This window comes from Apodemus sylvaticus, chromosome 2 (assembly GCF_947179515.1).
Source record: "Apodemus sylvaticus chromosome 2, mApoSyl1.1, whole genome shotgun sequence".
Taxonomy (NCBI): domain Eukaryota; kingdom Metazoa; phylum Chordata; class Mammalia; order Rodentia; family Muridae; genus Apodemus; species Apodemus sylvaticus.
Window position 1 is genome coordinate 49,536,846 of NC_067473.1, and position 27,694 is coordinate 49,564,539.

The 27,694-nt window shown below is 38.8% G+C and overlaps 1 protein-coding gene across 4 annotated transcripts in view; it reads right to left on the reverse strand.

The window, feature by feature from the left end:
- The window catches only part of Pot1 (protection of telomeres 1), a 74,827-nt gene that overhangs the window by 18,787 nt on the left and 28,346 nt on the right, over positions 1 to 27,694 (reverse strand). For all 4 annotated transcript variants that reach the window (XM_052173315.1, XM_052173316.1, XM_052173314.1 and 1 more), the window contains 3 exons: positions 20,023 to 20,153; positions 16,689 to 16,979; positions 13,312 to 13,467 (listed from right to left, as the gene is read on the reverse strand). In XM_052173315.1, the coding sequence (XP_052029275.1) occupies positions 13,312 to 13,467; positions 16,689 to 16,979; positions 20,023 to 20,153 (578 nt within the window). The remainder of the gene's footprint in view (positions 1 to 13,311; positions 13,468 to 16,688; positions 16,980 to 20,022; positions 20,154 to 27,694) is intronic.

Sequence of the window (27,694 nt, forward strand, 5' to 3'; positions counted from 1 at the left end):
GGGAGCCAGCCTATTTTCCTCCACATGCCTTTACCTGCTTTTACATCAGAGGTGGAAAAGGGAATACAGAGGTTTGGGGAAATTATGTAAAACCTCAAGTACTTTTCTACAGACTCTAAAGTGAGACACTAGAATAATGAATATTAAAATGACTATTTTATAAGCATTTTGGGATGTTCACCACATCTTGATTATATATTAGTACAGCATTTCTATAGTAGAGATGTTGATATCCTTCAGAGGACTAGAATGAAAGCTGATACACAGGGAAATGACCTACATTATCTAAGCTGTTTTAGGACATTTTCATTTACATTAAAATTTAAATTTAAGGAGATTTCAGCTGGATACTTAAGGGTCTTTCATAACATATGACAATTTATTCCAAAAATGTGTATGGAAGAAAAAAGTCAAGATCATTGTGAAGACCAGGACGTAGGGCAAGGCAGAAGTACAATGCACATTCTGAGGAGCACACAGAGTACAGCTACGCCTAGAGCAAGAGAGGGGTGTTGAACTGTAGGAGACTGAGAGCAGCAGGGGCTCAGGAAGGTCCCAGGCATAGGTCTATCTGGAACAACTGTGGTAAGCTCTTCAGGAGAGCATGCACATGGTGAGTGTGCGCTGCTTATGACAGGTCTCCTTCACTACACTGCACACTACACAACACCGATAGGACAGGCTAGTACTGAGCTTACATCACTGAACAGATCACAAGAGTCAACATGACAAATTGTTATTATTACAAATGCCTTCTGGAGGCAGCATTGTATTTTTATAAAGCTTGAGTAAAGAGTATGAAATGCGTCTGATGATCTATTATGTTAAAAAAAAGCCCTGCTTAATCTTGTTAGTAATGCAATATTTTTCCTGAATTTACAAGCTAAAGAATTAGAATAAAACATAAAGATGTAGTGTAATCTGTTACAAAGGTTTAATCAGTAGATAAGCACTATCAATATGTAACCAGAAAGAAATCACTTTGCCAGTATAAAAGAGTATTCTACATTTTTTGTTTAAAAAGTAGATACAGTGCAATGCTTTTATTTTCTCCTATAGCTAACTATAATTAGTAGTCCACTAAATGACAAAGTATGATTATCACTATATATACTTTATGCTGTTTTAAGAACTGCAGCATTAAGAGTGCACTATTTATGGAAGTTGATATTATGCTGCATAACAAAATCATTATTAAAAACACTTTTCCTGCTCCTGTACAAGCTATCCCATGCATGCTGATATGAACATCTGTCTTGAAGTGCTGAGAATAAGGTATCTGCATCAATAACACGTGACTGAAGACTTCCAATTGGTTTGTGAGATCAAGGACCTCCACATAAAGCCAGACACTCTGAAGCTAATAGAAAAAAAACTGGGGAAGACCCTTGAGGACATCAGTACAGGGGGAAAGTTCCTGAACAGAACACCAATAATGTATGCTCTAAGATCAAGAATTGACAAATGGGACCTCATAAAATTACAAAGTTTCTGTAAAGCAAAGGACACCATCAAAAGGACAAATCGGCAACCAACAAATTGGGAAAAGATCTTCACCAACCCAACATCAGATAGAGGGCTAATATCCAATATATACAAAGAACTCAAGAAGTTAGACTCCAGAAAACCAAATTACCCTATTAAAAAATGGGATACAGAGTTAAACAAAGAATTTTCACCTGAAGAACTTCGGATGGCGGAGAAACATCTTAAAAAATGCTCAATTTCAATAATCATCAGGGAAATGCAAATCTAAACAACTCTGAGATATCACCTTACACCAGTCAGAATGGCTAAGATTAAAAACTCAGGAGACAGCAGGTGTTGGCGAGGATGTGGAGAAAGAGGAGCACTCCTCCACTGCTGGTGGGGTTGCAAATTGGTACAACCACTCTGGAAATCAGTCTGGCGGTTCCTCAGAAAACTGGGCATGGCACTTCAGAAAGATCCTGCTATACCACTCCTGGGCATATACCCAGAGGATTCCCTAGCATGTAATAAGGACATATGTTCCACTATGTTCATAGCAGCCCTATTTATAATAGCCAGAAGCTGGAAAGAACCCAGGTATCCCTCAACAGAAGAATGGATGCAAAAAATGTGGTATATATACACAATGGAGTACTATCCAGCTATTAGAAACAATGAATTCATGAAATTCTTAGGCAAATGGATGAAGCTGGAGAACATCATACTAAGTGAGGTAACCCAGTCTCAAAAGATCAATCATGGTATGCACTCACTAATAAGTAGACATTAACCTAGAAAACTGGAAAACCCAAAACATAATCCACACATCAAATGAGGTACAAGAAGAACGGAGGAGTGGCCCCTGGTTCTGGAAAGACTCCGTGTAGTAGTATAGGGCAAAACCAGAACAGGGAAGTGGGTAGGAGTGGGTGGGAGAACAGGGGGAGGGAAGGGGGCTTATGTGACTTTCGGAGAGTGGGGGACCAGAAAAGGGGAAATTATTTGAAATGTAAATAAAAAATATATCGAATAAAAAAAAGAAAATGAATACAACTGGCACCAAGGAATATTATATAGTTATATCACACACATAGAGAATGATTTGCATCCTGATACAGCCCTGCAAATGCTACAGTGCTATGATGTCCTGGAGAGAAATGACATGCCATCTATTTTCTTACTTATGTGTGCTCACATCACCCTCTAGTGGACAATGCAGAGGATACAGCATTGTGATTGAAACCCATTCACAATCTTGTTGGACTGCTTAACCGGCAGAAGTTGTTTAATCCTCACTACCCTTTGAGCCTTTGCAATGAGCTAGTTGAGATTTAGGGAAGAGAAGCAGCGCAGGCAGAGGAACGTGTGTAGCTACAACAGAAGCACAGGGAAGAGAAGAGAATTCAAATTATTCAAAGATCAAAGTACACAACGGAGCTGAGGAAAAGAGCACATCCTTTCTCCTCAGTAAAGAACCCTTCCTGAGTATTTTGAAAACACTTTCTAATTTAGACTTATGGTTATTATTGTTTCCAAAGAAAGTCAATCTATGTAGACAGAATCTTCAGAGAAAAATTCAAAAGTCTATCTTCAAAAGTATTTTTCCCATGTCCAAGTCCAGGTACTTGCATGCACATATACAACATGTCTACAAGATAAGAAGATGTAGTCATGACCCCTGGTCCTGCTCTTCACGTTGTCTATTGATCTGAGTCAGCGAAGACATTCTGTAACTCAGTATGAGAGTGCAAGTGTTTTCTGCCCTAGAACATTTGTTTACTAAAAGGGAACAGCACTGAGCTGCACACATACAGTTTTATTTCTGTTTTCTCTTCTCAAATAGGTTAAAATGATGTCCAGTTAAGATAATTCCTTTCAATGTTTATTAAACCCGGAAAAAGACATTGTATATTGATCTTTGAATGCCTCACTTTCTCGTATAAAATGGAATGAAGCCAACAGCTCTTATCTCTTGAGATAATAACCAAATCACTCTGTATTTGGATATTGTTAATCACAAGTGTTATCTGCTATAGGAGACTTTAAAAATATATAGGTAAAAATTAACAAAAACTGTTTTCTACTATTTAGGAGTCTAAATTTACTAAGAACTGCCAAATTTCCATGGACAGTAAGAAAGGCTTATAAAATATACAGAAACATTAAAATTACTGTGTGTGCTAGAGGTGGTATAATACTTAAGTAAGATGTACATCGCTCATCTTCATGTCTACACTCTATCAAAACAATTCAAAAAGTTTTAAGAAATTTAAGTTAGAGAGCTAGAATTGGGGCTAGAACCTCAGTCATGCACCTGTCACAGAGATACTTGACTTCACTGGGACAGACCTGTGAGATCAATGCCCAGTGTCTCCTGGACACAGTGACCTGTGATGACTGGGTACCTCAGACTACTTTCCCACAACCACGCAGGCATAGAGACTTCTTTCTGGCTGTCTGGAACCTGGTAGTTCATGGACTAGGAACTGCAGAATAAGCACTAGCAGAATCCAGAACAGTGGATGCAAAATCTGCTTTCAGATAATCAGACTTTGCTCCAGCATATGCCAATAACTCAAAACCTATTTTTGGAAAAGTGGATGAGCAAAAAAGGAGATTCTAAAGAAAATATCTGGCCTGAAGATATTTTCTTTATTGAATGTGAAATTTTGTTTCATAAAATAACTTGAAACCTTTACCAATACAAAATATTTTTCATTATACAAATTAATGTATGATAAAAATTCACACATTTCCATTGCTTCTAGACCTCTAAGCTACTTACAAGTGGACTTTACAGATGAAAAATAGTATTAGTAGATTTACAAATGTTGTCCAGATGCTACCCATGTAAGCAAAATAATTTGTCATTATTATTATGTTGGATATAAATACTGCTTTAGTGATAGCTTTCTGATGGTTAAAACCTAAAGCTCAGGCACCATTTCAAAAACAGGGATATGAAGACACAAGTGCCAGACCTGTAGAAGTTTGCTGTGAGATTATGTCTCCTCGAAATATCAGAAAAGCTAAACTCATAAAGTCATTATCAGCAAGGCTTGCAAAGTATGATCTGAACCAGGATGATATCAATAGGCATGCAAACATGGAAGAAAGAAAGGTCTGAAACCCAGATGAAAATCTACCAAGGAATGCAGACAACAGGAGAAACAGTCTTCCGCAGGGAAGAAGACATCAACTGGTTATCCAATACTGTGCTGGTCTGAATGAAAATGGTCTACATAGGCCCACAGGGAGTGGTACTATTTAGGAGTTGTAGCGCTGTTGTATGTGTGGCCTTCTTAGAGGAAGTGTGTCACTGTGGGTGGCTTTGAGGTTTTAGACACTGAAGTCAGTCCAGTGGCTCATACTCTCTTCCTGCTAGCTGCTGGTCTCGACACAGAACTCTCAGTGACTTCTCCAACATATGTCTGCTCGTGCAGTACCGTGCTTTCTCTTACCATGATAAAAATGAATTAATTCTCTGAATCAGTAAACCAACCCCAATTAAATGTTTGGCATAGTCATGTTGTCTCTTCACAGCAATAGAAGGCCTGTAAGACAGACGTAGGCACCAGGGACTGAGGGATTGTTGTGATAGGACAAACCATGATTTGTTTAAAGGAATGTAGACTTTGGGACTTTGGCTTAGGAAAGTAGTAAAATGCTTTAAGCATAGCTTAATGGGCAATAGTTAGGAAATAGTTTTTCTGATATTTTGGTGAAGAATGTGGCTACTTTCTGCCCTTGTCTAAAAATATTTGCATAAAGCTAAATGCAAGAGCTATCAATTAACTAAAAGGATTAAAGAAAAGCTTATGGCCAGGCACAGTGGTGCACCCCTCAATCCCAGCACTCACAAGGCAGAGTCTGGTCTACATAGTGAACGTTCTATGACAGCCAAGCATAGGCAATGAAAGAAACCATAAAATGGAAAACTGATGAAGATAAAATGCAGTGAGGGAGGCATGTTTCAGTCCCAGCAGCAGCAGAGCTTAGAAGCTTTAGAGTCAAGGAAAGAAGAATGGGGTTATACATATCCTCTCACCGCTCGGGAAAGCTGCTAAGACAGGCATCTAGCACAGGTGTCACTGTACAGAGGCATACAGAAGCCCCTGTGTGAATTTTGAAAGTGAAACCTGGACCGTCTTGGAGACCCCAAGATGCTGAAGACGCCATAGCAGTGGGATACCTGAGAAGGAGGGTGGCCAGTGGGGAGTTGAAGCCACCTAGGAGAATAAGGTAAGCTGCAGTCAACAAGGCTGAAAGGAGCTGGAGATCGGAAGAGTGCTTTGACATCAGACAAGTCACAGAGTTCAGAGTTTTCTTTCAGCCTTGCTTTGGTATAGTATTTCCTCATATGTTCTCTTTCTTCTGTTTTGGTAATGTATATCCTGTGCCATAATATGTCAGAAGTATATAATTTCCTTTTTGCTTTTGAATTTATAGATGATTAAATTGTAGACTGCCATGAGTCTCAGAAGACACTTTGGCACTGAGAGCGTGAAAGACTATGGGGCTTTTTGAAGTTGGACTGAATGCATTTCTGCATTATGATACGCTACAACCCTATGGGGGCCAGGGAGTGGAATGTTGTGCTTTGAATGAAAATAGCCCATATAGGACTACAGGGTGTGGCACTATTTGGAGATGTAGCCTTGTTGGAACAGGTGACCTTGTTGGAGGAAGTGTGTCACTGGGGGTGGGCTTTGAGGTCCCAGAAGCCAGGCCTACAGGCTCATTCTTCTTGCTGCCTGCTGATACAGACATAGAACTCTTGGCTCCTTCCAAGCAGAATGTATGACTTTGATGTCGCATGCTTTCTACCGTATCAATAATGGCCTAAACCTCCGAACCTTAAACCAACTCCCAATTAAATGTTTTTCTTTGTAAGAGTTGCTGTGGCCATGGTGTTTTTCACAGCAACAGAAACCCTAACTAAGACAAATACCAAAAGGCCAACTCTGAAAACATAAGTTTATAAGTTATGTAAGTTGCTTACATAAGTTGCAAGTAACATTTATAAGAATGGAATAGATACTGCTTATATATTTAGAAAATACACACACACACACACCCTTATACACATACTAACAAGGCAAAGGCCATGCAATTTTAAAAACAACAAGGAATAGGGAGTACATGAAAGGGGTTGGAAGGAGATGAGAAGAGTTAATCACACAATTATATCCACAAATAAAAATAATGTTAAGATCTTGATCCCGGGCTCCAGAGATCGGTCAGACTGAGGTACACAAACATAATCCTAGGCCCAACACCGCAGGGGTCTGAGCCAGACGGGCGTTGGCCTGCACCCAGGCCCTGGGCTGTTCGAGTGGCCATCGGGGCGCCAACCCAGCCAGGAGTTTTTTTTTTTGCCCCGGCCGGTGCACGCGCCGCCATTTTGCCTACAGGAGCCAGAGTGCTCGGGAGGGCAGAGACTGCTAACAAGCGTAGCCTGAGGCTAACAAAACGGGGGTCTAGGCCCCAAAAGGCACAGGACTGACCCCAAGAACTGGGCGGCTTGGTGGGCCATCTGTGTGTCAACCAGCCCAGGAGGTTATTAGCACAACAGACTCTCCCGGTGCTTTCGCGGAGCGCGGACGCGCACGCCCGCCATCCGGGTCACCTGGCGGACCCAAATAACAGACATAGCCCTAGGGGAACTTTGCTCGGACCTTGGCCTCCCAGGCGTTTGCCTGGACTCAGGGCCCAGGCGACAAGGCTAACCTAGTGTGCACCAGCCCGGTTGGGGAAATCGGCTGCCCAGCGGAGTGAGCGGAGCACAGGGGAGGTCACAGCAACATTCACCTTCGGAGCTCCCTGGGGGTGCACACGGGTTCCACCTGGTCCACAGACACAATCTGGGGCAAGGCCTCAGGCAGAAGCCCCCAGCTCAAATCTCTCCGCTTCAGATCAGCCTGGGTGGCCGCCACATCTCCAGGTCCCTCAAGAGGCTAGTGGGGGCTTCCGGGCGGCCAGCTGGGAAAAGTCGGTGTGCTCCGATAAATCCTGCGGGCCCCAGCGGGAGCCTTCAGGTGCCTGCTTTGGGATCTGAACAGCCTGGAAAACAGCACCCTGTCTATAGGCAGTGCAGAGTGTAAGCTGTGCACCAGAGGCCAACGGGGAAGGGGCAGCTTGCACTGGTGAGTCCAGCACTGACAAGACCAAGTAACACCAGTGAGAGCTAGATGGCAAAAGGCAAACGCAGAAATGTCACTAACAGAAATCAAGGCAATATGGCAACATCTGAACCAAATTCTCCTCTACCAGCAAGTCCTGGATACCCCATCACACCAGTAAAACAAGATTTGGATTTAAAATCACTGGTCATGATGCTGGTACAGGAACACATGAAGGTCATTGAGGAGAAAATGGATCAAAAGTTAGAAGCCCTTGCAAGGGAAACACAAAAATCATTGAAAGAAATCCAGGAGAATACAAAAGCCAACAAGGAGGAAATGCAAAAAACACTTAAAGAAATACAGGAGAACTTTGCTCAACAGGCTGAGGTCATGAAAGACGAAACACAAAAATCTCTTAAAGAAATACAGGAGAACTTTGGTCAACAGGCTGAGCTCATGAAAGAGGAAACACAAAAATCTCTTAAAGAATTACAGGAAAACACAAACATGCAAGGGAAGGAGCTAAGCAAAACCATCCAGGATCTAAAATCAGAAGTAGAAACAACTAAGAAAACTCAAAGGGAGACAACTTTGGAGATAGAAAGCCTTGGGAAGAAATCAGGGGACAGAGATGCAAATATCAACAACAGAATACAAGAGATAGAAGAAAGAATCTCAGATGCTGAAGATTCCATAGAAACCATGGACTCAACAGTTAAAGAAAATGCAAAGTGCAAAAAGCTTGTAACCCAAAATATCCAGGAAATCCAGGACACAATGAGAAGACCAAACCTAAGGATTATAGGCATAGATGAGAGTGAAGATTTACAACTTAAAGGGCCAGCAAATATCTTCAATAAAATTATGGAAGAAAACTTCCCTAACCTAAAGAGAGAGATGCCCATGAATATACAAGAAGCCTACAGAACTCCAAACAGACTGGACCAGAACAGAAATACTTCCCGTCACATAATAATCAAAACACCAAATGTTCTAAACAAAGAAAGAATACTAAAGGCAGTAAGAGAAAAAGGCCAAGTAACATATAAAGGAAGACCTATCAGAATCACAGCAGACTTTTCACCTGAGACTATGAAGGCTAGAAGGTCCTGGGCAGATCTCATGCAGACTCTAAGAGAACACAAATGCCAACCAAAACTACTATATCCAGCAAAACTCTCAATCACCATAGATGGAGAAACTAAGATATTTCACGACAAAACCAAGTTCACCCAATATCTATCCACAAACCCAGCCCTAAAAAGGATAATAGGAGGACAACACCAATACAAGGAGGGAAACTCCACCCTGAAAAAAGCAAGATAGTAACCTTTCATCAAACCCAAATAAGTTAAGCAATCAAATTTAAAAAATAACGTCAAAAATGATAGGAAGTAACAATCACTATTCCTTAATATCTCTTAACATCAATGGACTCAATGCCCCAATAAAAAGACACAGACTAACTGACTGGATACGTAAACAGGACCCTACATTTTGCTGCTTACAGGAAACACACCTAAGGGTCAAAGACAAACACTACCTTAGAGTAAAAGGCTGGAAGACAATTTTACAAGCAAATGGTCTCAGGAAACAAGCTGGAGTAGCCATTTTAATATCAGATAAAATTGACTTTCAACCCAAAGTCATCAAAAGAGACTCTGAGGGACACTTCTTGCTGGTCAAAGGAAAAATACAACAAGAAGAACTCTCAATCCTGAACATCTATGCTCCAAATGCAAGGGCACCCTCTTTCATAAAAGAAACTTTATTAAAACTCAAAGCACACATTGCACCTAACACAATAATTGTTGGTGACTTCAACACTGCACTTTCCTCAATGGACCGATCAGGAAAACAGAAACTAAACAAGGACACAATGAAACTAATTGAAGCTTTGGACCAATTAGATTTAACTGATATATATAGAACATTCTATCCTAAAACAAAAGAATATACCTTTTTTTCAGCACCTCATGGTACCTTCTCCAAAATCGACCATATAATTGGTCACAAGACAGACCTCAACAAATATAAAAAGATAGAACTAATCCCATGCCTCCTATCTGATCACTATGGAATAAAAGTGGTCTTCAATAGCAACAGAAACAACAGAAAACCCACAAACACGTGGAGATTGAACAATACTCTACTCAATGACACCTTGGTCAAGGAAGAAATAAAGAAAGAAATTAAAGACTTTTTAGAACACAATGAAAATGAAAACACAACATACCCAAATCTATGGGACACAATGAAAGCAGTGCTAAGAGGAAAACTCATAGCCCTGAGTGCCTCCAAAAAGAAAATGGAGAGAGCATACATTACCAACTTAATGACACACCTGAAAGCCCTAGAACAAAAAGAAGCTATTTCACCCAGGAGGAGTAGAAGGCAGGAAATCATCAAACTCAGGGCCGAAATCAATCAAGTAGAAACAAAGAGAACCATACAAAAAATCAACAAAACTAGGAGCTGGTTCTTTGAGAAAATCAACAAGATAGATAAACCCTTAGCCAGACTGACCAAAGGGCACAGAGAAAGTATCCAAATTAACAAACTTAGAAATGAAAAGGGAGACATAACAACGGAAACTGAGGAAATCCAAAAAATCATCAGATCCTACTACAAGAGCCTGTACTCAACACAACTGGAGAATCTGGAGGAAATGGACAATTTCCTTGACAGATACCAAATACCAAAATTAAATCAGGACCAACTAGACCATCTAAACAGTCCCATAAAGCCTAAAGAAATAGAAGGAGTCATAGAAAGTCTTCCAACCAAAAAAAGCACAGGACCAGATGGTTTCAGTGCAGAATTCTACCAGACCTTCAAAGAAGAGTTAACACCAATACTCTTCAAACTATTCCACAAAATAGAAACAGAAGGAACACTACCCAATTCCTTCTACGAAGCCACAATTACGCTGATACCAAAGCCACACAAAGATCCAACAAAGAAAGAGAACTTCAGACCAATTTCCCTTATGAACATCGATGCAAAAATACTCAACAAAATTCTTGCCAACCGAATCCAAGAACACATCAAAACGATCATCCACCATGATCAAGTAGGCTTTATCCCGGGAATGCAGGGTTGGTTCAATATACGGAAATCCATCAATACAATCCACTACATAAACAAACTCAAAGAACAAAATCATATGGTCATTTCATTGGATGCTGAAAAAGCATTTGACAAAATTCAGCATCCTTTCATGCTTAAAGTCTTGGAGAGAACAGGAATTCAAGGCCCATACCTAAACATAGTAAAAGCAATATACAGCAAACCGGTAGCCAGCATCAAACTAAACGGAGAGAAACTTGAAGCAATCCCACTGAAATCAGGGACCAGACAAGGCTGCCCCCTTTCTCCTTATCTTTTCAATATTGTACTTGAGGTACTAGCTCGGGCAATTCGACAACATAAGGAGGTCAAAGGGATACAAATTGGAAAGGAGGAAGTCAAACTATCATTATTTGCAGACGACATGATCGTCTACCTAAGTGACCCAAAGAACTCCACTAGAGAGCTCCTACAGCTGATAAACAACTTCAGCAAAGTGGCAGGTTACAAAATCAACTCAAGCAAATCAGTGGCCTTCCTATACTCAAAGGATAAGCAGGCTGAGAAAGAAATTAGGGAAATGACCCCCTTCACAATAGCCACAAACAGTATAAAGTATCTTGGGGTGACTCTTACCAAACATGCGAAAGATCTGTATGGCAAGAACTTCAAGACTCTGAAGAAGGAAATGGAAGAAGACCTCAAAAAATGGGAAAACCTCCCATGCTCATGGATCGGTAGAATCAATATAGTTAAAATGGCCATTTTGCCTAAAGCACTATACAGATTCAATGCAATACCCATCAAAATCCCAACTCAATTCTTCACAGAGTTAGAAAGAGCAATTATCAAATTCATCTGGAACAACAAAAAACCCAGGATAGCTAAAACTATTCTCAGCAACAAAAGAAAATCTGGGGGAATCAGTATCCCTGACCTCAAGCAATACTACAGAGCAATAGTGTTAAAAACTGCATGGTATTGGTACAGTGACAGGCAGGAGGATCAATGGAACAGGATTGAAGATCCAGAAATGAACCCACACACCTATGGCCACTTGATCCTCGACAAAGAGGCTGAAAACATCCAATGGAAAAAAGATAGCCTTTTCAACAAATGGTGCTGGTTCAACTGGAGGTCAGCATGCAGAAGAATGCGAATTGATCCATCCTTGTCTCCTTGTACTAAGCTCAAATCCAAATGGATCAAGGACCTCCACATAAAGCCAGACACTCTGAAGCTAATAGAAAAGAAACTGGGGAAGACCCTTGAGGACATCGGTACAGGGAGAAAGTTTCTGAACAGAACACCAATAGCGTATGCTCTAAGAGCAAGAATTGACAAATGGGACCTCATAAGGTTACAGAGTTTCTGTAAGGCAAAGGACACCGTCAAGAGGACAGATCGGCAACCAACAAATTGGGAAAAGATCTTCACCAATCCTACATCAGATAGAGGGCTAATATCCAATATATATAAAGAACTCACGAAGTTAGACTCCAGAAAACCGAACAACCCTATTAAAAAATGGGGTACAGAGTTAAACAAAGAATTCTCACCTGAAGAACTTCGGATGGCGGAGAAGCATCTTAAAAAATGCTCCACTTCATTAGTCATTAGGGAAATGCAAATCAAAACAACCCTAAGATTTCATCTTACACCAGTCAGAATGGCTAAGATTAAAAATTCAGGAGACAGCAGGTGTTGGAGAGGGTGCGGAGAAAGAGGAACACTCCTCCACTGCTGGTGGGGTTGCAAATTGGTACAACCACTCTGGAAAGCAGTCTGGCGGTTCCTCCGAAAACTGGGCACCTCACTTCCAGAAGATCCTGCTATACCACTCCTGGGCATATACCCAGAGGATTCCCCACCATGTAATAAGGATACATGCTCTACTATGTTCATAGCAGCCCTATTTATAATTGCCAGATGCTGGAAAGAACCCAGGTATCCCTCAACAGAAGAGTGGATACAAAAAATGTGGTATATCTACACAATGGAGTACTATTCAGCCATTAGAAACAATGAATTCATGAAATTCTTAGGCAAATGGATGGAGCTAGAGAACATCATACTAAGTGAGGTAACCCAGACTCAAAAGGTGAATCATGGTATGCACTCACTAATAAGTGGTTATTAACCTAGAAAACTGGAATACCCAAAACATAATCCACACATCAAATGAGATACAAGAAGAAAGCAGGAGTGGTCCCTGGTTCTGGAAAGACTCAGTGAAACAGTATTTGGCAAAACCAGAACGGGGAACTGGGAAGGGGTGGGAGGGAGGACAGGGGAAGAGAAGGGGGCTTACGGGACTTTCGGGGAGTGGGGGGGGGGCTAGAAAAGGGGAAATCATTTGAAATGTAAATAAATTATATCAAATAAAAAAAAAAGACAAAAAAAAAAAAATAATGTTAAAATGTGTGTGTGTGCATGTGTGTATATCATATTCAAAGTTTTAAAATTTAATTTAGATATCATATTCAAGGTTTTAAATTTAATTTATAATAGTCATTTTTAGTTACATTTTTAAGATAAATAAATCTGAAGTTAATTTATATATACCAAATATTACTTATAAACAATATATACAAAACTAAAAAGAATATAAAAACAAAATAATATACATCTGTCTAATTAACATCACCTTGATGGATTTTGCCACTTGAACATGGTTATCGTAGACTAGAATGTCTATTACCAGATTCTGTAGCCGCAGAATGTGACTCAAGTCACCTTCAAAAGTAAGATCTTGTGTGGAGATTCTCCAAGAAGGAAACACAGTCCTGGTTCCGTCCCACACCTGCCATGGGAAGGGAAGCTTAATGATCTTTATCCAAACACAGAGAGGCAATCGTAAAATGAACAGATGTATGCTGGTAAGTATCTATAGTACCTTGAAATGCTGTGTATCCACCTGTGATTGTAAGAAGAGTAATTATGAACTACTGGTGATAAGCAGAAAAATGTGGAGATACAAAAATGAAAAAGTCACTGTAGGATACCAAATGACTATTAACTAGCTGTGGACTTTGGATTTTTTTCTATCCTGTACTCCAATACCAATACCACACCCCTTCTTCCCCTACCCTCCTCTCCCTCTCTTTATCTCCTCCACTATACCCATCAGCTCCGGGTATGTATGACTTCTGGTTACTAGAAAACACAAAGATATAAGGCAAACTAAGAAAAAAAATGAAACAATCAGATTGTACCTGTTTCAAACTAAATATGAATAAGTCAGAAGATGCTTAAAGAAATTTAAAGTTAAAACTATTTTTAGCATCTACATTGTATGAACAGGGTGACAGAGAAACAGTGGAATAATGCTTTGTTTAGAGATGTTTGAGGGAAGGAAAGATGGTCACAATTGATAATGCATATAGCTGTTATAGAAAACATTAGTTTCATTTCCTTCACCAATGTCAAGCATCTTACAACTGACTGTAACTCCGTCTTTAGGGGATCTGAAAGATCTTTCTGGCCTTATCAGACATCTGTATAAATGTACACATACAGATAATTAAAAAATAAAGCCTAGGTCAGACTGGCCTGTGTACATGCCTGTGGGGACTTGCTCTTGACTGTTGATTGAGGCAGGAAGGCCCGGTCCACAGAGAGCACAGCATCCTTAGGAATGTCGTCCCAAGCCACGTAGGAAAGCTCACTGAGCATAAGCAACGCTGTCAGCCAGCAGACCAGTAACAGCCTTCAGGATGTCTGCTCTGCTTCCTGGGCTGTGCATGAGTTCTACATCTAGAGAGACTGTGGCCTAGAATATGATGCCTTAAGTTCTTCTTGAGTGCTTTCCTGACTTCCCTCTGGACTGGGATCTGTAGGTATATGCCAAATAGCTCTTCCCTTTCCTAAGTTAATTTTGGTTAAGGTATCTTATCAGAGCAACAGAAATGATATTAGAACACATAGCTAAGAAAACCTGAAATAGATTTATCACGATTACTAAAAAAAGGACCAAGATTACAACTGTACTAGGATTGAAAAGGAAAATATTACTTTGCATACTAATAAGTGCAACTTAGAATAATGTCTATTTTCCTCTTTTTAATACTTGATTAAAAATTATTTTTGATGAATAAGAAAATCAGTATCAGAGAAAAACCAGTCATAATTCTATTCCCTCAAAGTAGTTAGCAGCAAAGCATTGCCATGCATTCTTCCCAGAATATTTTTCCTACTCTATGCACACATTCAGCATACAAGTGAAGACATATTACTAAACAGACTACTATTAAAGTTTATTTTAGCAAGTTTAATTCTACAATATCACTGTATAGTCACAGAACATTCTAGCATATAAACATTTTACACAGTCAATTACTACATTTTTTTCTTTTCTAGGTTTTGACTATTTTTGGTAAGCTATTATTTCAAGTATACTTTTTCATATATTTAAATTGATTTCAATAAAAAATTCATAAAAATAAAATTTTAAACATTTTGCAAAGATCTTTCAGAAATATTAAGCTGTCCTTAAGAAAGCCTTGTTAATTTTCTATTTATTTCTCAATCCTGAATTTCAAAATAAATTCCTTGATCTTATTAAGACCTGCTAATATTCAAACTTGAAGTGGGAAAAGCTTACCAGGTCTCACACCCTAACACATGCAAATCACCAGCTTCTGGAGGAGGAAGTATCATTTTCTTTGGGAATGTGACCATTGGTGGGTTTATTATGCCCCAGTGAATGGAATCACATTCAAGGATATATTAGCAGAACTAAAATGGCCTTAGCGAGTTACTGAAAACCAAACAAAAACAGAAACAAAAACAAAAAAAGGAAAGGAAAGAACATGAAGGTGGGAATGTGATGTTCTATAGGGATGAATGAAGAGATAAAGGAAGAAATAGGAGGTAGATATAATATTTTATTGTATACATTTATGAAATTCTCAAAGTATACATCTAAAAAGACAATATAATAAACCCTTTCCCCATCGTTGGCCTATCAGATAATGGATTATCTACTAAAATAGGCTACAGGAATATATTAGTTCTTTGGAAAGAAATATGCATTTTTGACTGGATCAGCTATAGGATACTAACAGTCACTCACAGTCAAGAGGTGATATCTTCAAGGAGCCAGTGTTTTTGTTCTTAGTAATGTTCAATGTTTACTAAATGGCCATGTGTTACGAAAGTCAGATTGGCTAGGGAACATAAGTGATTTATTTCAAGTTCTTTCCAACTGTAGATAATTTTATGCTTTTCTGGTTTAGCTTTATTTACTTGACTTACTTAACTTTCTTTAAAAATAGAATTTATTTCTATGTTCTATGTTTATATAAAGCGGTGAACTTCAAAAACTTGGTATTTTATTCAGTTCTTTCTATTTTCAATGTTCCATTAAAAATACCCCACAATGCTAGGCCCTGTTTTGTCTAAGGACTAATTATTCCAAATAAACAGACAACAGAGAATTAAACAAGGATCTCAGCCAGGGAGGTGCTACTAAAATCCCTCTATCATATGGCAAGCAAGGAAAAGTATTAAGTAACTTCCTTCCTAGGTTTTTCATGGTGTAGGAGTAAATGAAGATTACATGGTATTTATGGGACTGCATTTTTTTCCTAGCGGATTTAAAATCAGAACAAAGATACCAACAAACATCTCAAGGTTATTTATGCCCATTCCCATGAACCAGGCAGGGAAACACATGGGGATAGAACTTAATGGCCATAAGAAAGGAAAGTAATGGATGGCAATAGAGTTGACTTTGACAAAACAGCAGAAACCTCAACACAGAAGTGTCAGTCTTCTGTAAGTTATTATTATTAAAAGAAGTGTCACACTGTTTTGAAAATTTATACTTGACAATATTATTTTTCTCTGAAGGAAAAGCACAGAAAAATGCAGTAGGACTATGTAAAAGGGGGCAGGGTGTCTCAACAAGAATACATTCAGTTAAATCCAGTATGAAAAGCAGTCTACATACATTCTCAGAATGGGACAGGCTCCTTAACTACAGGTGGCACTAAAGCATGATTTCACGTATTTCAAGCTTACCTTTAGAAGAAATGCTGTTGCGTCCACTTCTGCTTTGCCCAGGAGCTGGCAGGTCAGGTCATAATACTGCATGGGCTGAACATCGCACAGCTGCACTAGAGATGAAGAAGCTGAAATGTGCGTGGATGCCCACACCCGCAAAGCTTCTACCATCTTTTGGTCCTGAGAAGTGAAGCTAAAGACTTTGCTTGAAGTACGTGCTGTAACAGGAGTCCCTAAAGTTCCTTCAAATGTCAAAGATGCAAAACCAGAGCTGTTGATTCCCTGAAGCTCATTTTTATATACTTGGATCTAAGAAAGTGGGACAAAGTAGAAAATAACTAAAACACAGGAAACAAAGACCAGAAGTTATTTATTTTTTGTGGTATAAATAACAAAATAATTATTATTTATCCACTGAATTAGCTCACAAAACAATACAATCAATTGATAATATGTCAAAATAAACAACTCTGAATTTGATATGTTAAAATACACAACTAAAATTTAAAACATTAAGAAAAATGTATACTTTAGAAAAATAGTATACAAATCCTATTAAACTTGAATTTTTACATGTGTGATCTTTTAATTAACTATAATTTTTGATAAAGTGAAGAAATAGTGTGATAGCTATTTATGTGGCGTAGCCAAAATCCTAAAGACACAAATAAGTGAAGTGAAGCACACAGCAGAGGTTAAGGCATCTTTATGACTGAATATGCTCAACCTTGTTGTGAGGTCTTTCTCTGTGCCAGTCTGTAGGCTCCTGACAAATGCACACCTATCAAATATGTAGTATTAATATTCTGCTCATAAACTCACTTGCTCATATGAAATACTTCCTTATGCTTTAAAAGCTCTGGTAATATTTTATGACTGAAAACAAAGTATTTCATTTTTTGGTTGCTTAATGCACAACGTTTTCTTATACTTTATCAGTTTGTGTTTGTTTTCATATTTAAATGAAATTGTAGGCAGCACATATTTGATTCTTGAAATTTACTTAATGTACATTTCCCGGTGGTCTCCAAGCTCTATACGAACATTGTGGTTATGGGTACGCATCCTCTACCACCTCACTGTTTTACTTCTGTTCCTCACTCTTGCTTTCTAAACATGTGTTTCCTACTGTTCTCTTTTCCCCCACCTCACGGAATTCTTGTCACTTCGTTTACTTTCTTAGGTGTAGATGGATTGTTTGCATCACAGTGTGTACACAATCAGTACTGTGTACTGCACCCTCCCTGCTTTAAATTTCCCACGTCCCTATATACTCTGTACTACACAACTGTAACTGGTTGGTCAGTGGTGCAACTCTACCTAATCATACCATCTGTCCCTTGTATACTGGACAACACAACTGCTTTTGCTTAAGTTATTTACCTCTTTGTGAAATTATTAAGATAGATCAAAACCACACATATTTACTTAGAAATAGTTTTGCAACTTCTTAACCAATTTCTAGTTGGAAAGAGCCCATGCTACTGAAGAATGGTTTAGATAAATAAAAACTTCTAGGTCTATCAATTTTTATCAGAGGTTATTGCTATTGTGGCCTGTATGGACTGTGCTGTTTGTCTTCCAGCTGACTTTAAGTTCGCCAGTGCTCTTCAAGGTTTCCCCACACATTCACTTGTTAAAATTTGTCCTACTGTCTTAAATATATTTCCCCCTTTTATTTTTTTTCCTGTACTTTAAGCAACACATTACCAGATATTGCTGCAAAAGTCGTTATGATCTATTTATTTTTATCTACCATGTCTTCAATCCTGGTAGTGTCATTGTTTCTACCTTCAAAAAGTAATCCTTATTAATGTATACTGGAGACTTTTCATTTGTTGTTCCTTTTAGGTATTATACTTCTTTTTTGTTTGTTGTTCAGTTTCTATTTCTGTTTTGACTGTTGATTTATTTTTACTTGTTTGACATTTAAATTTGCTGAACAAACTTAATTTTTTAAAAAAAAAACTTATAATATCTACCATAAAATTGTTTAATAGACTCAACGTCTGGATCACCACAGAATTTGTTTGTCAAGTCCATTTATTTTTTAAAAACTTTCTTCTTCTACCTCTTGGCAGTAAGCATAGCAAGCATTCTGTTCTTGGTGATGAGAAACTGTGGAAGAGCACCTTAAAGGTTCTGAAGGGTGCCTCTTCCTATGGACTGAGTTCTGCCCCTTTTGGCAAGTTGCTAGCTGAGCACTAAAACTGACAAAAGATTGAATTTATGTGCTCTTAAGGGTGAACCCCCACCACCAAGCCTTCTGCCTTAGTGAGACTCACCCTGCAATCTTAGCAGGACTTGTGGTTCTTGATAGAATATAAGTACAAGGAGCCTTCTTTTAGAAGGATGCCCTTCCTGAGATATGGGAGGGCTTTGTGGGGGCCTTACCAGACTTGTACAAAGGCCTAGCTATGGACTGTGTGAAAGGCTCACTACAGGCTCCTGTGGTAGCACTGGCTGTGGCAACTAAGGAACAGAGAGCCTCGGTGCTAGTACTAGGTATCTACCACCTCTAGTACCACACTTGCTTCCTTCTGCTTCTTACTCTGGCAGCCACCTGAGACACAGTTCTGCCAGCCTCTCTACTGTGAGAATGAGCTGCCCAAATGAACTGCCTGTTTATAGCTGTGCCTGTCACAGTCATAAAGAAGAACAAGACAGTGTTAAAGAGGTGCAAATTAGTTATCCACGACCAGACTAGACCTCTAGTATCTCTACTGCTACATATCTTTTTCCTAGTCAACTTCAATTCTCCTAACAGAGGTTCTTATAAGCCTTAAGTGATCTTGCCTGGCCTGTACAGCAGTTTTCAGTTGTATTCTGGGGCAAAATGGCCCTAAGTCTGCAGACTTTTGGATATAACTATATACCTTTTTCTCCCTAGAGAGTCAAGTTCTTTTGACTGGGTGGAGTTTTAGTCTTCCCTTCCTCAGCTTAACAGAACTATACAACTTGTACTTCAGGAATCTGAAGCCAGTCAGAACAAGTAAGAATCTGGTATTAAATCAAATTAAATTATTCAAAAATAAGTTACAAGGATGTATCCTATCCTTTGCAAATTAAACATGGAAACTTGAGAACATCAACCATATTTAGAAATAACAGGACAAACTGGAACCAGTTAGAATACTTTTAATACATGTCTACGGAAAGAGGACATGCAATTTATTTAAATAAAAAGGAGTCTAGGTGCTAATAAAGCCTGATACTATTTACATTCCTTATCTCTTTAAATGCTTAGTGTCACATTTTAACAAGGCAGCCATATGATTAGTACTAACTGCTGTTAGTGAACAATGCAGGCTTCCTGTCTAATACTGTAGGTTGCAGAAAGGATGAGTTATACCTTCAGCCTGTGGAAGCGAACAATGTCTCCAACTTTATAAATGATGGGAAGGGCTTCATAGTTTCCACTAAAGAGCATACATGTTAACTTCACATTTGTCTGGTCCACAATTGTTACAACTGAGCAATAATCTGGAAAACAAAAAAATTTTAACAAAATATTAAAGTGTTTCAATGCACCTTTGATAAAAGTAGAATATGCTTATTTTAAAATACTAAACAAATTTCACGCATTTCTATTATGAAGCCTTCCAAGGAAAAAAGTGAGATTAAGACATGGTTTTGGTTTTCAGTACAACTGTGAAATTAATCTGAAAAAGTGATTTAAAAAATTTAACCTTAAGATGCATAATGAAACAAAAATAAGTAATCAACATTACTTTTCTGGAAAAGAAATAACTTTTTTGTTAAAGTATGAAACTCTTGAATGACATGAATATATTCAACTAAACAAAATAAAATTTGTAAATTAGGTAGAGGGGCAGATTGGTAGTCAGGGATCACCAGAGTAGAGGATCTCTTGGGACACACCCTGCCAGGATTCCACCTGTACCCAGGAGTTCAGCAGCGCCACAGCAATCTGTGCCAGGGAAAAGCAGGTTACCCAGGGTTGCTGGGTAGACTTGAGGCACATAGGAGGGGCAAGCACCAGCCAGTGACAGCAGAACCAACTAACAACAGAGATAATCAGATGGCAAAAGGCAAATGTAGAAAAATTGCTAACAGAAATCAAGGCAATATGGCACCATCCGAACCCAATTCTCCTACAACAGCAAGTCCTGGATACCCCAACACACCAGGAAAGCAAGATTTGGATTTAAAATCACAGGTCATGATGCTGATGGAGGGCTTCATGGAGGGGTTCAAGAAGGACATAAATAACTCCCTTAAAGAAATACAGGAGAACACAAGCAAAAAGGGAGAAACAATTGAAGAGCTAAGGGAAAACACAACAAAACAGGTGAAGGAACTGAACAAAGCCATCCAGGATGTAAAGGTTTCTAAAGGTAGAAACAATAATGAAATCACAAAGGGAAACAACTCGAAACATAGAAAACCTAAGAAATAATTCAGGAGTCATGTATCCAAGCATCAAAAACAGAATAAAGAAATAGACGAGAGAATCTCAGATGCAGAAGATACCATAGAAAGCATTGATGCAACAGTCAAAGAAAATTAAAAATGCAAAAAGCTCCTGACCTCAAACATCCAGGAAATCCAGGACAAAATGAGAAGACCAAATCTAAGGATTATATGTATAGAAGAGAGTGAAGATGTCCAACTTAAAGGGCCAGCAAATGTCTTCAACAAAATTATAGAAGAAAACTTCCCTAACCTAGAGAGATGCCCATGAACATACAAGAAGCCTATAGAACTCCAAATAGATTTGACCAGAAAAGAAATTCATCCTGTCACATAATAATTAAAACACCCAATGTAATAAACAAAGAAAGAATATTAAAAGCATTAAGAGAAAAAGGTCAAGTAACATATAAAGGTAGACCTATCAGAATTACACTGGACTTCTCACCAAAAGCTATGAAAGCCAGAAGAGCCTGGGAAGATGTCATACAGACCCTAAGGGAACACAAATGTCAACCCAGACAGCTGTATCCAGCAAATCTCTCAATTACCATAGTTGGGGAAACCAAGGTACTTCATGACAAAAATAAATTTACACAGTATCTTTCCACAAATCCAGTCCTTCAAAGGATACTGAATGGAAAACATCAACAAAAGGAGAGAAAGTACACAGTAGAAAAAGCAAGAAATTAATCTTCTTTCAACAAACCCAAAAGAAGATAACCACACAAACATAAAAATTCATCAAAAATAGCAGGAAGCAAGAATCACTATTCCTTAATATCTCTTAACATCAATGGATTCAATTCCCCAATAAGAAGACATAGACTAATAGACTGGATACGTCAACAAGACCCAACATTTTGCTGCATACAGGAAACACATCTCAGTGTCAAAGACAAACACTACCTCAGAGTAAAAGGCTGGAAAACAGTTTTCTAAGCAAATGGTCCCAGAAAAAAAGCTGGAGTAGCCATTCTAACATCCAATAAAATAGACTTTCAACCAAAAGTCCTCAAAAAAGAACCAAAAGGACACTTAATACTCATCAAAGGAAAAATCTACCAGGAGGAATTCTCAATTCTGAACATCTATGCCCCAAATACAAGGGCACCCTCATTCATAAAGGAAACTTTACTAAAGCTTAAAACACACATCACACCCCACATAATAATTGTGGGTGACTTTAATACCCCACTCAAAAATAGCCTCAATAAACAGATCAGGGAAATACAAACTAAACAGAGACACAGTGAAACTAACAGAAATTTTGGACCAAATGGATTTAATAGATATCTATAGATTCAAAAGAATATACCTTCTTCTCAGCACCTCAAGGTACCTTCTCCAAAATTGACAATATAATTGGTCATAAAACAGACCTCAACAGATATAAGAAGATCAAACTAATTCCATGCCTCCTATGAGATCACTACGGAATAAGGGCGGTCTTCAATAGCAACAAAAACAACAGAAAGTCCATATACACATGGAAGCTGAACAATGCTTTACTCAATGATACCTTGGTCAAGGAAGAAATAAGGAAAGAAATCAAAACCTTTTTAGAATTTAATGAAAATGAAGGCACAACATACCAAAATTTATGGGACACAATGAAAGCAATGCTAAGAGGAAAACTCATGGCTCTGAGTGCCTCCAAAAAGAAGCTGTAGAGAGCATACACAAGCAGCTCAACAGCACACCTGAAAGCTTTAGAACAAAAAGAAGATAATTCACCCAGAAGTAGTAGAAGTCAGGAAATCATCAAACTCAGGACTGAAATCAACCAAGTTGAAACAAAAAGATCTATACAAAGAAACAACAAAACCAGGAGCTGGTTCTTAGAAAAAAACCAACAAGATAGATAAACCTTTAGCCAGACTACCCAGAGGGCACAGAGACAGTACCCAAATTAACAAAATCAGAAATGAAAACGGAGAAATAACAACAAAAACTGAGGAAATTTTAAAAATTACCAGATCCTACTGCAAAAGCCTATACTCAATGCAATTGGAAAATCTAGATGAAAGGGACAATTTCCTAGAGAGATACCAAAAACCAACATTTAATCAGGATCAGGTACACCATCTAAAGGGTCCCATAACCCCGAAAGAAATAGAAGTGGTCATTGACAGTCTCCCAACCAAAAAAAGCACAGGACCAGATAATTTAAGTTCAGAATTCTATCAGAACTTCAAAGAAGACCTAACACCAATACTCTTCAAACTATTCCACAAAATAGAAACAGAAGGGATACTACCCAACTCGTTTTGTAAAGCCACAATTTCGCTGATACCAAAACCACACAAAGATCCAACAAAGAGAACTTTAGACCAATTTCCCTTATCAACATCGATGCAAAAATATTCAATAAAATTCTTGCCAACCAAATCCAAGAACACATCAAAACAATCATTCGGCATGATCAAGTAGGCTTCATCCCAGGGATGCAGGGATGGTTCAATATAAAGAAATCCATCAATGTAATCCATTACATAAACAAACTCAAAAAAGAAAACCACATGGTCATTTCATTAGATGCTGAAAAAGCATTAGACAAAAATCAGCATCCTTTCATGTTAATGGTCTTGGAAAGAACAGGAATACAAGTGCCATACCTAAACATAATAAAAGCAATATACAGCAAACCAGTAGCCAACATCAAACTAAATGGAAAGAAACTTGAATCAATCCCACTAAAATCAGGCACTAGACAAGGCTGCCCTCTCTCTCGATATTTATTCAACATAGCTCTTGAAGTTCTAGCTAGAGCAATTAGACAACATAAGGAGGTAAAAGGGATACAAATTGGAAAGGAAGAAGTCAAATTATCACTATTTGCTATTGATGATATGATAGTATACTTAAGTGACCCAAAAATCTCTACCAGAGAACTCCTACAGCTGATAACTTCAGCAAAGTGGCTGGATATAAAATTAACTCAAGCAAATCAGTAGCCTTCCTATACTCAAAGAATAAACAGGCTGAAAAAGAAATTAGGGAAACGACACCCTTCACAATAGCCACAAACAATATAAAGTATCTTGGTGTAACTCTAACCAAACAAGTGAAAGATTTGTATAACAGGAACTTCAAGTCTTTGAAGAAAGAAATCCAAGAGGACTTCAGAAGATGGAAAAATATTCCATGCTCTTGGATTGGCAGGATTAATAGAGTAAAAATGGCCATTTTGCCAAAAGCAATATACAGATTCAATGCAATTCCTATCAAAATCCCAACTCAATTCTTCATAGAGTTAGATCAATTCTCAAATTCATCTGGGATAACTAAAACCCAGGATAGCTAAACTATTCTCAACAGTAAAAGAACTTGTGGGGGAATCAGTATCCCTGACATCAAGCAGTACTACAAAGCAATTGTATTAAAAACTGCATGGTATTGGTACAGTGACAGGCAGGTAGATCAATGGAATAGAATTAAAGACCCAGAAATGAACCCACACACCTATGATCACTTGATCTTCGACAAAGGAGCTACAACCATCCAGTGGAAAAAAAGATAGCCTTTTCAACAAATGGTGCTGGTTCAACTGGAGGTCAGCATGCAGAAGAATGCAAATTGATCCATTCTTATCTCCTTGTAGCAAGCTCAAGTCCAAATGAATCAAGGACTTCCACATAAAACCAGACACACTGAAACTAATAGAAAAGAACCTGGGGAAGAGCCTTGAGCACATGGGCACAGGGGAAAATTTCTCAACAGAAATGCCAATAAGAATTGACAAATGGGACCTCATAAAATTACAAAATTTCTGTAAGTCAAAGGACACTGTTAAAAGGACAAAAATTGTAACCAACAAATTGGGAAAAGATCTTTACCAATCGTACATCCGTCAAAGACTAAAAACTCAAGAAGATAGACTCCAGAGAGCCAAATAACCCTATTAAAAAATGGGGTACAGAGCTAAACAAAGAATTTTCACCTGAGGAATATCGAATGGCTGAGAAACATCTAAAGAAATGTTTAACGTCCTTATTCACCAGGGAAATGCATATCAAAACAAACCTGAGATTTCACCTCACACCACTCAGAATGGCTAAAATCAAAAACTCAGGAGAAAACAGGTGCTGGCAAGGATCCAGAGAAAGAGGAACACTCCTCCACTGCTGGTGGAGTTGCAAGCTGGTACAACCACTCTGGAAATCTGTGTGGCAGTTCCTCAGAAAACTGGGCATGATACTACCAGAGGATCCTGCTATACCACCCCTGGGCATATACCCAAAGGATTCCCCAGCATGTAATAAGGATACATGCACCACTATGTTCATAGCCGCCCTATTTATAATAGCCAGAAGCTGGAAAGAACCCGGATGTCCCTCAACAGAGGAATGGACACAGAAAATGTGGCACATTTACACTATGGAATACTACTCAGCTGTTAAAAACAATGAATTCATGAAATTCTTAGGCAAGTGGGTGGAACTGGAGAATGTCATCCTGAGGGAGGTGACCCAATCACAAAAGAACACATATGGTATACACTCACTGATAAGCAGATATTAACCCAGAAGCTCAGAATATCCAAGAAACAATTCACATAGCAAATGATGCCCAAGAAGACCAGGGAGGAGAGGCCCCTGGTCCTGGAAAAGCTCAGTGCAGCAGTGTAGGGGATTACCAGGACAGGGAAGCAGAAAGGGAGTGATTGGGAAACGGGAAGGGAAGAAGGCTTATGGGACTTTTGGGGAGGTGGGATCCAGGAAAGGGAAAATCATTTGAAATGTAAATAAAGAATATATAAAATTAAAAAAGAGTCCATAGACATAAAAATAGTATGCAAATCAGTAAAGTGTTTCTGGATATCCTAAAGAATAAAGCCTTTAGCACCCCCCCCCCAAAAAGAGTCCACTTTATGAGAGTCTAGAAAGAGAAAGATAATGTCCTTAGAGTAGGGTAAGGGTAAGGAATTAATTTCATGAGGATATACTTGAACATTCTGTAATGGTACAAATAATTTAGAAATTGTTGTGATTCATTATTGGTGGATACATTGGTTAGAACTTTTTGGACTTTTATGGCACTTAAACTATGTCAAAACTGAGAAAAATTAATTAAATATTAAAGTGTAAAAAATTGTAAAATAAATATAATTGTATCAATAGTGAGGGCTATGGGAATAAAAAATGTTTGCATAATGAACAAGGCCCTGAGATCAACCCTCAGCATTTTGAAATTTGCAGGTAAATAGATGGAACCAGAAGAACTCACCCTTAGAGAGGTAAATCAGATCCAGAAAGACAAACACAGCATGTACTCTCTTTTAAGTAGACATTAGCTGTAGGATAATCACACTACAATCCACAGATCCAGAGGGGCTAATTAACAAAGGGTCTAAGGGGAAACCCATGGCTTTCCATGGAAGGGGAAATAGAAAAGAATGCATGGGTGGATGAAGGGAAGCGGGCATGGGGTTAGGAGTGATCTGGGGGAGGGGAGGCTGGAGGGACAGAGTTCTGAGAGAGAAAAATAGGAACTGGGGGAGGTAGAAACCTAGTGTAATAGAATTTCCCAGAAATCTATGAGGTTAACTCTAGCAAAGATTCTAAGTAATGGGGGAGAAAGAGCCTGAACCAGCCATCTTCTGAAACCAGGCAGGCTTCTAGTTGAAGGACTGAGAGATCAACCCATTCACAAAACATTCGACTTAACAATTTGTCCTGACTGTAAAATGTGATGGGTGAAAGGTGAAGAAGATCTCAGAGTGGCCAACCAAAGGCTGGCCCAGCTTGAGATCCATGCCTTGAGAAGGAACCTAAGCCTGACACTGGAGGGCCAGGAACCAGAGGATGAGAAGGAACCTAAGTCTGACAGTGGAGGGCCAGGAACCAGAGGATGGACAGCCCAGAGACCTAGAATACAACCAAACATGACTGGCCAAAACGAAACAGTAAGTTAATGAAATGATGCCTAGTGATATTCTGCTTTACTTGTAGGCTCAGAAAACGGCATAGCTGTCATGAGAAAGGCTTCATCCTGAAATTGACAGGAGCAGATGAGACCCACATCCAAACAGTAGGCGGATCTCAAGATCTAGAAGAGAGGGAGGAAGCATTATAGAAGACGGGTTATAGATACCACAAGAAAACTCACAGAATCAACTCATCAGATCTCTCAGACTGAACTGACAATCAGGGAGGCTTATGGGTCTGACCTAGGTCTTCTGCATATATGTTATGGATGTGTAGCTCGGTGTTCTTGTGGGACTCCTAATAGTAGGAATGGGAGCTGTCTCTGATTCTTTTGCCTGCTTTTGGGACCCTTTTCCTTATATAGTGAGTTGCCATGTCCACCCTTAATATGAGGGGAGGTTCCTACTTGTTGAAATCTGATCTGCCATGTTTGGTTGATATCCCTGGGAAGCTTCCCCTTTTCTAAAAGGAATGGGTCTGGGTAAGAGGTGGAGGAATGACCAGGAGGAGAGGAAGGAGGGGAAACTGCAGCTGGGACGTAATATATGAGAGCAGAATAATAAAGACCTGATCATTTAAAACAGTGGTTCTCAACTTGTGGGTCAGACCCCTTTGAGGGGTTTGTACATCAGATATTTACATTACTATTCATAACAGTAG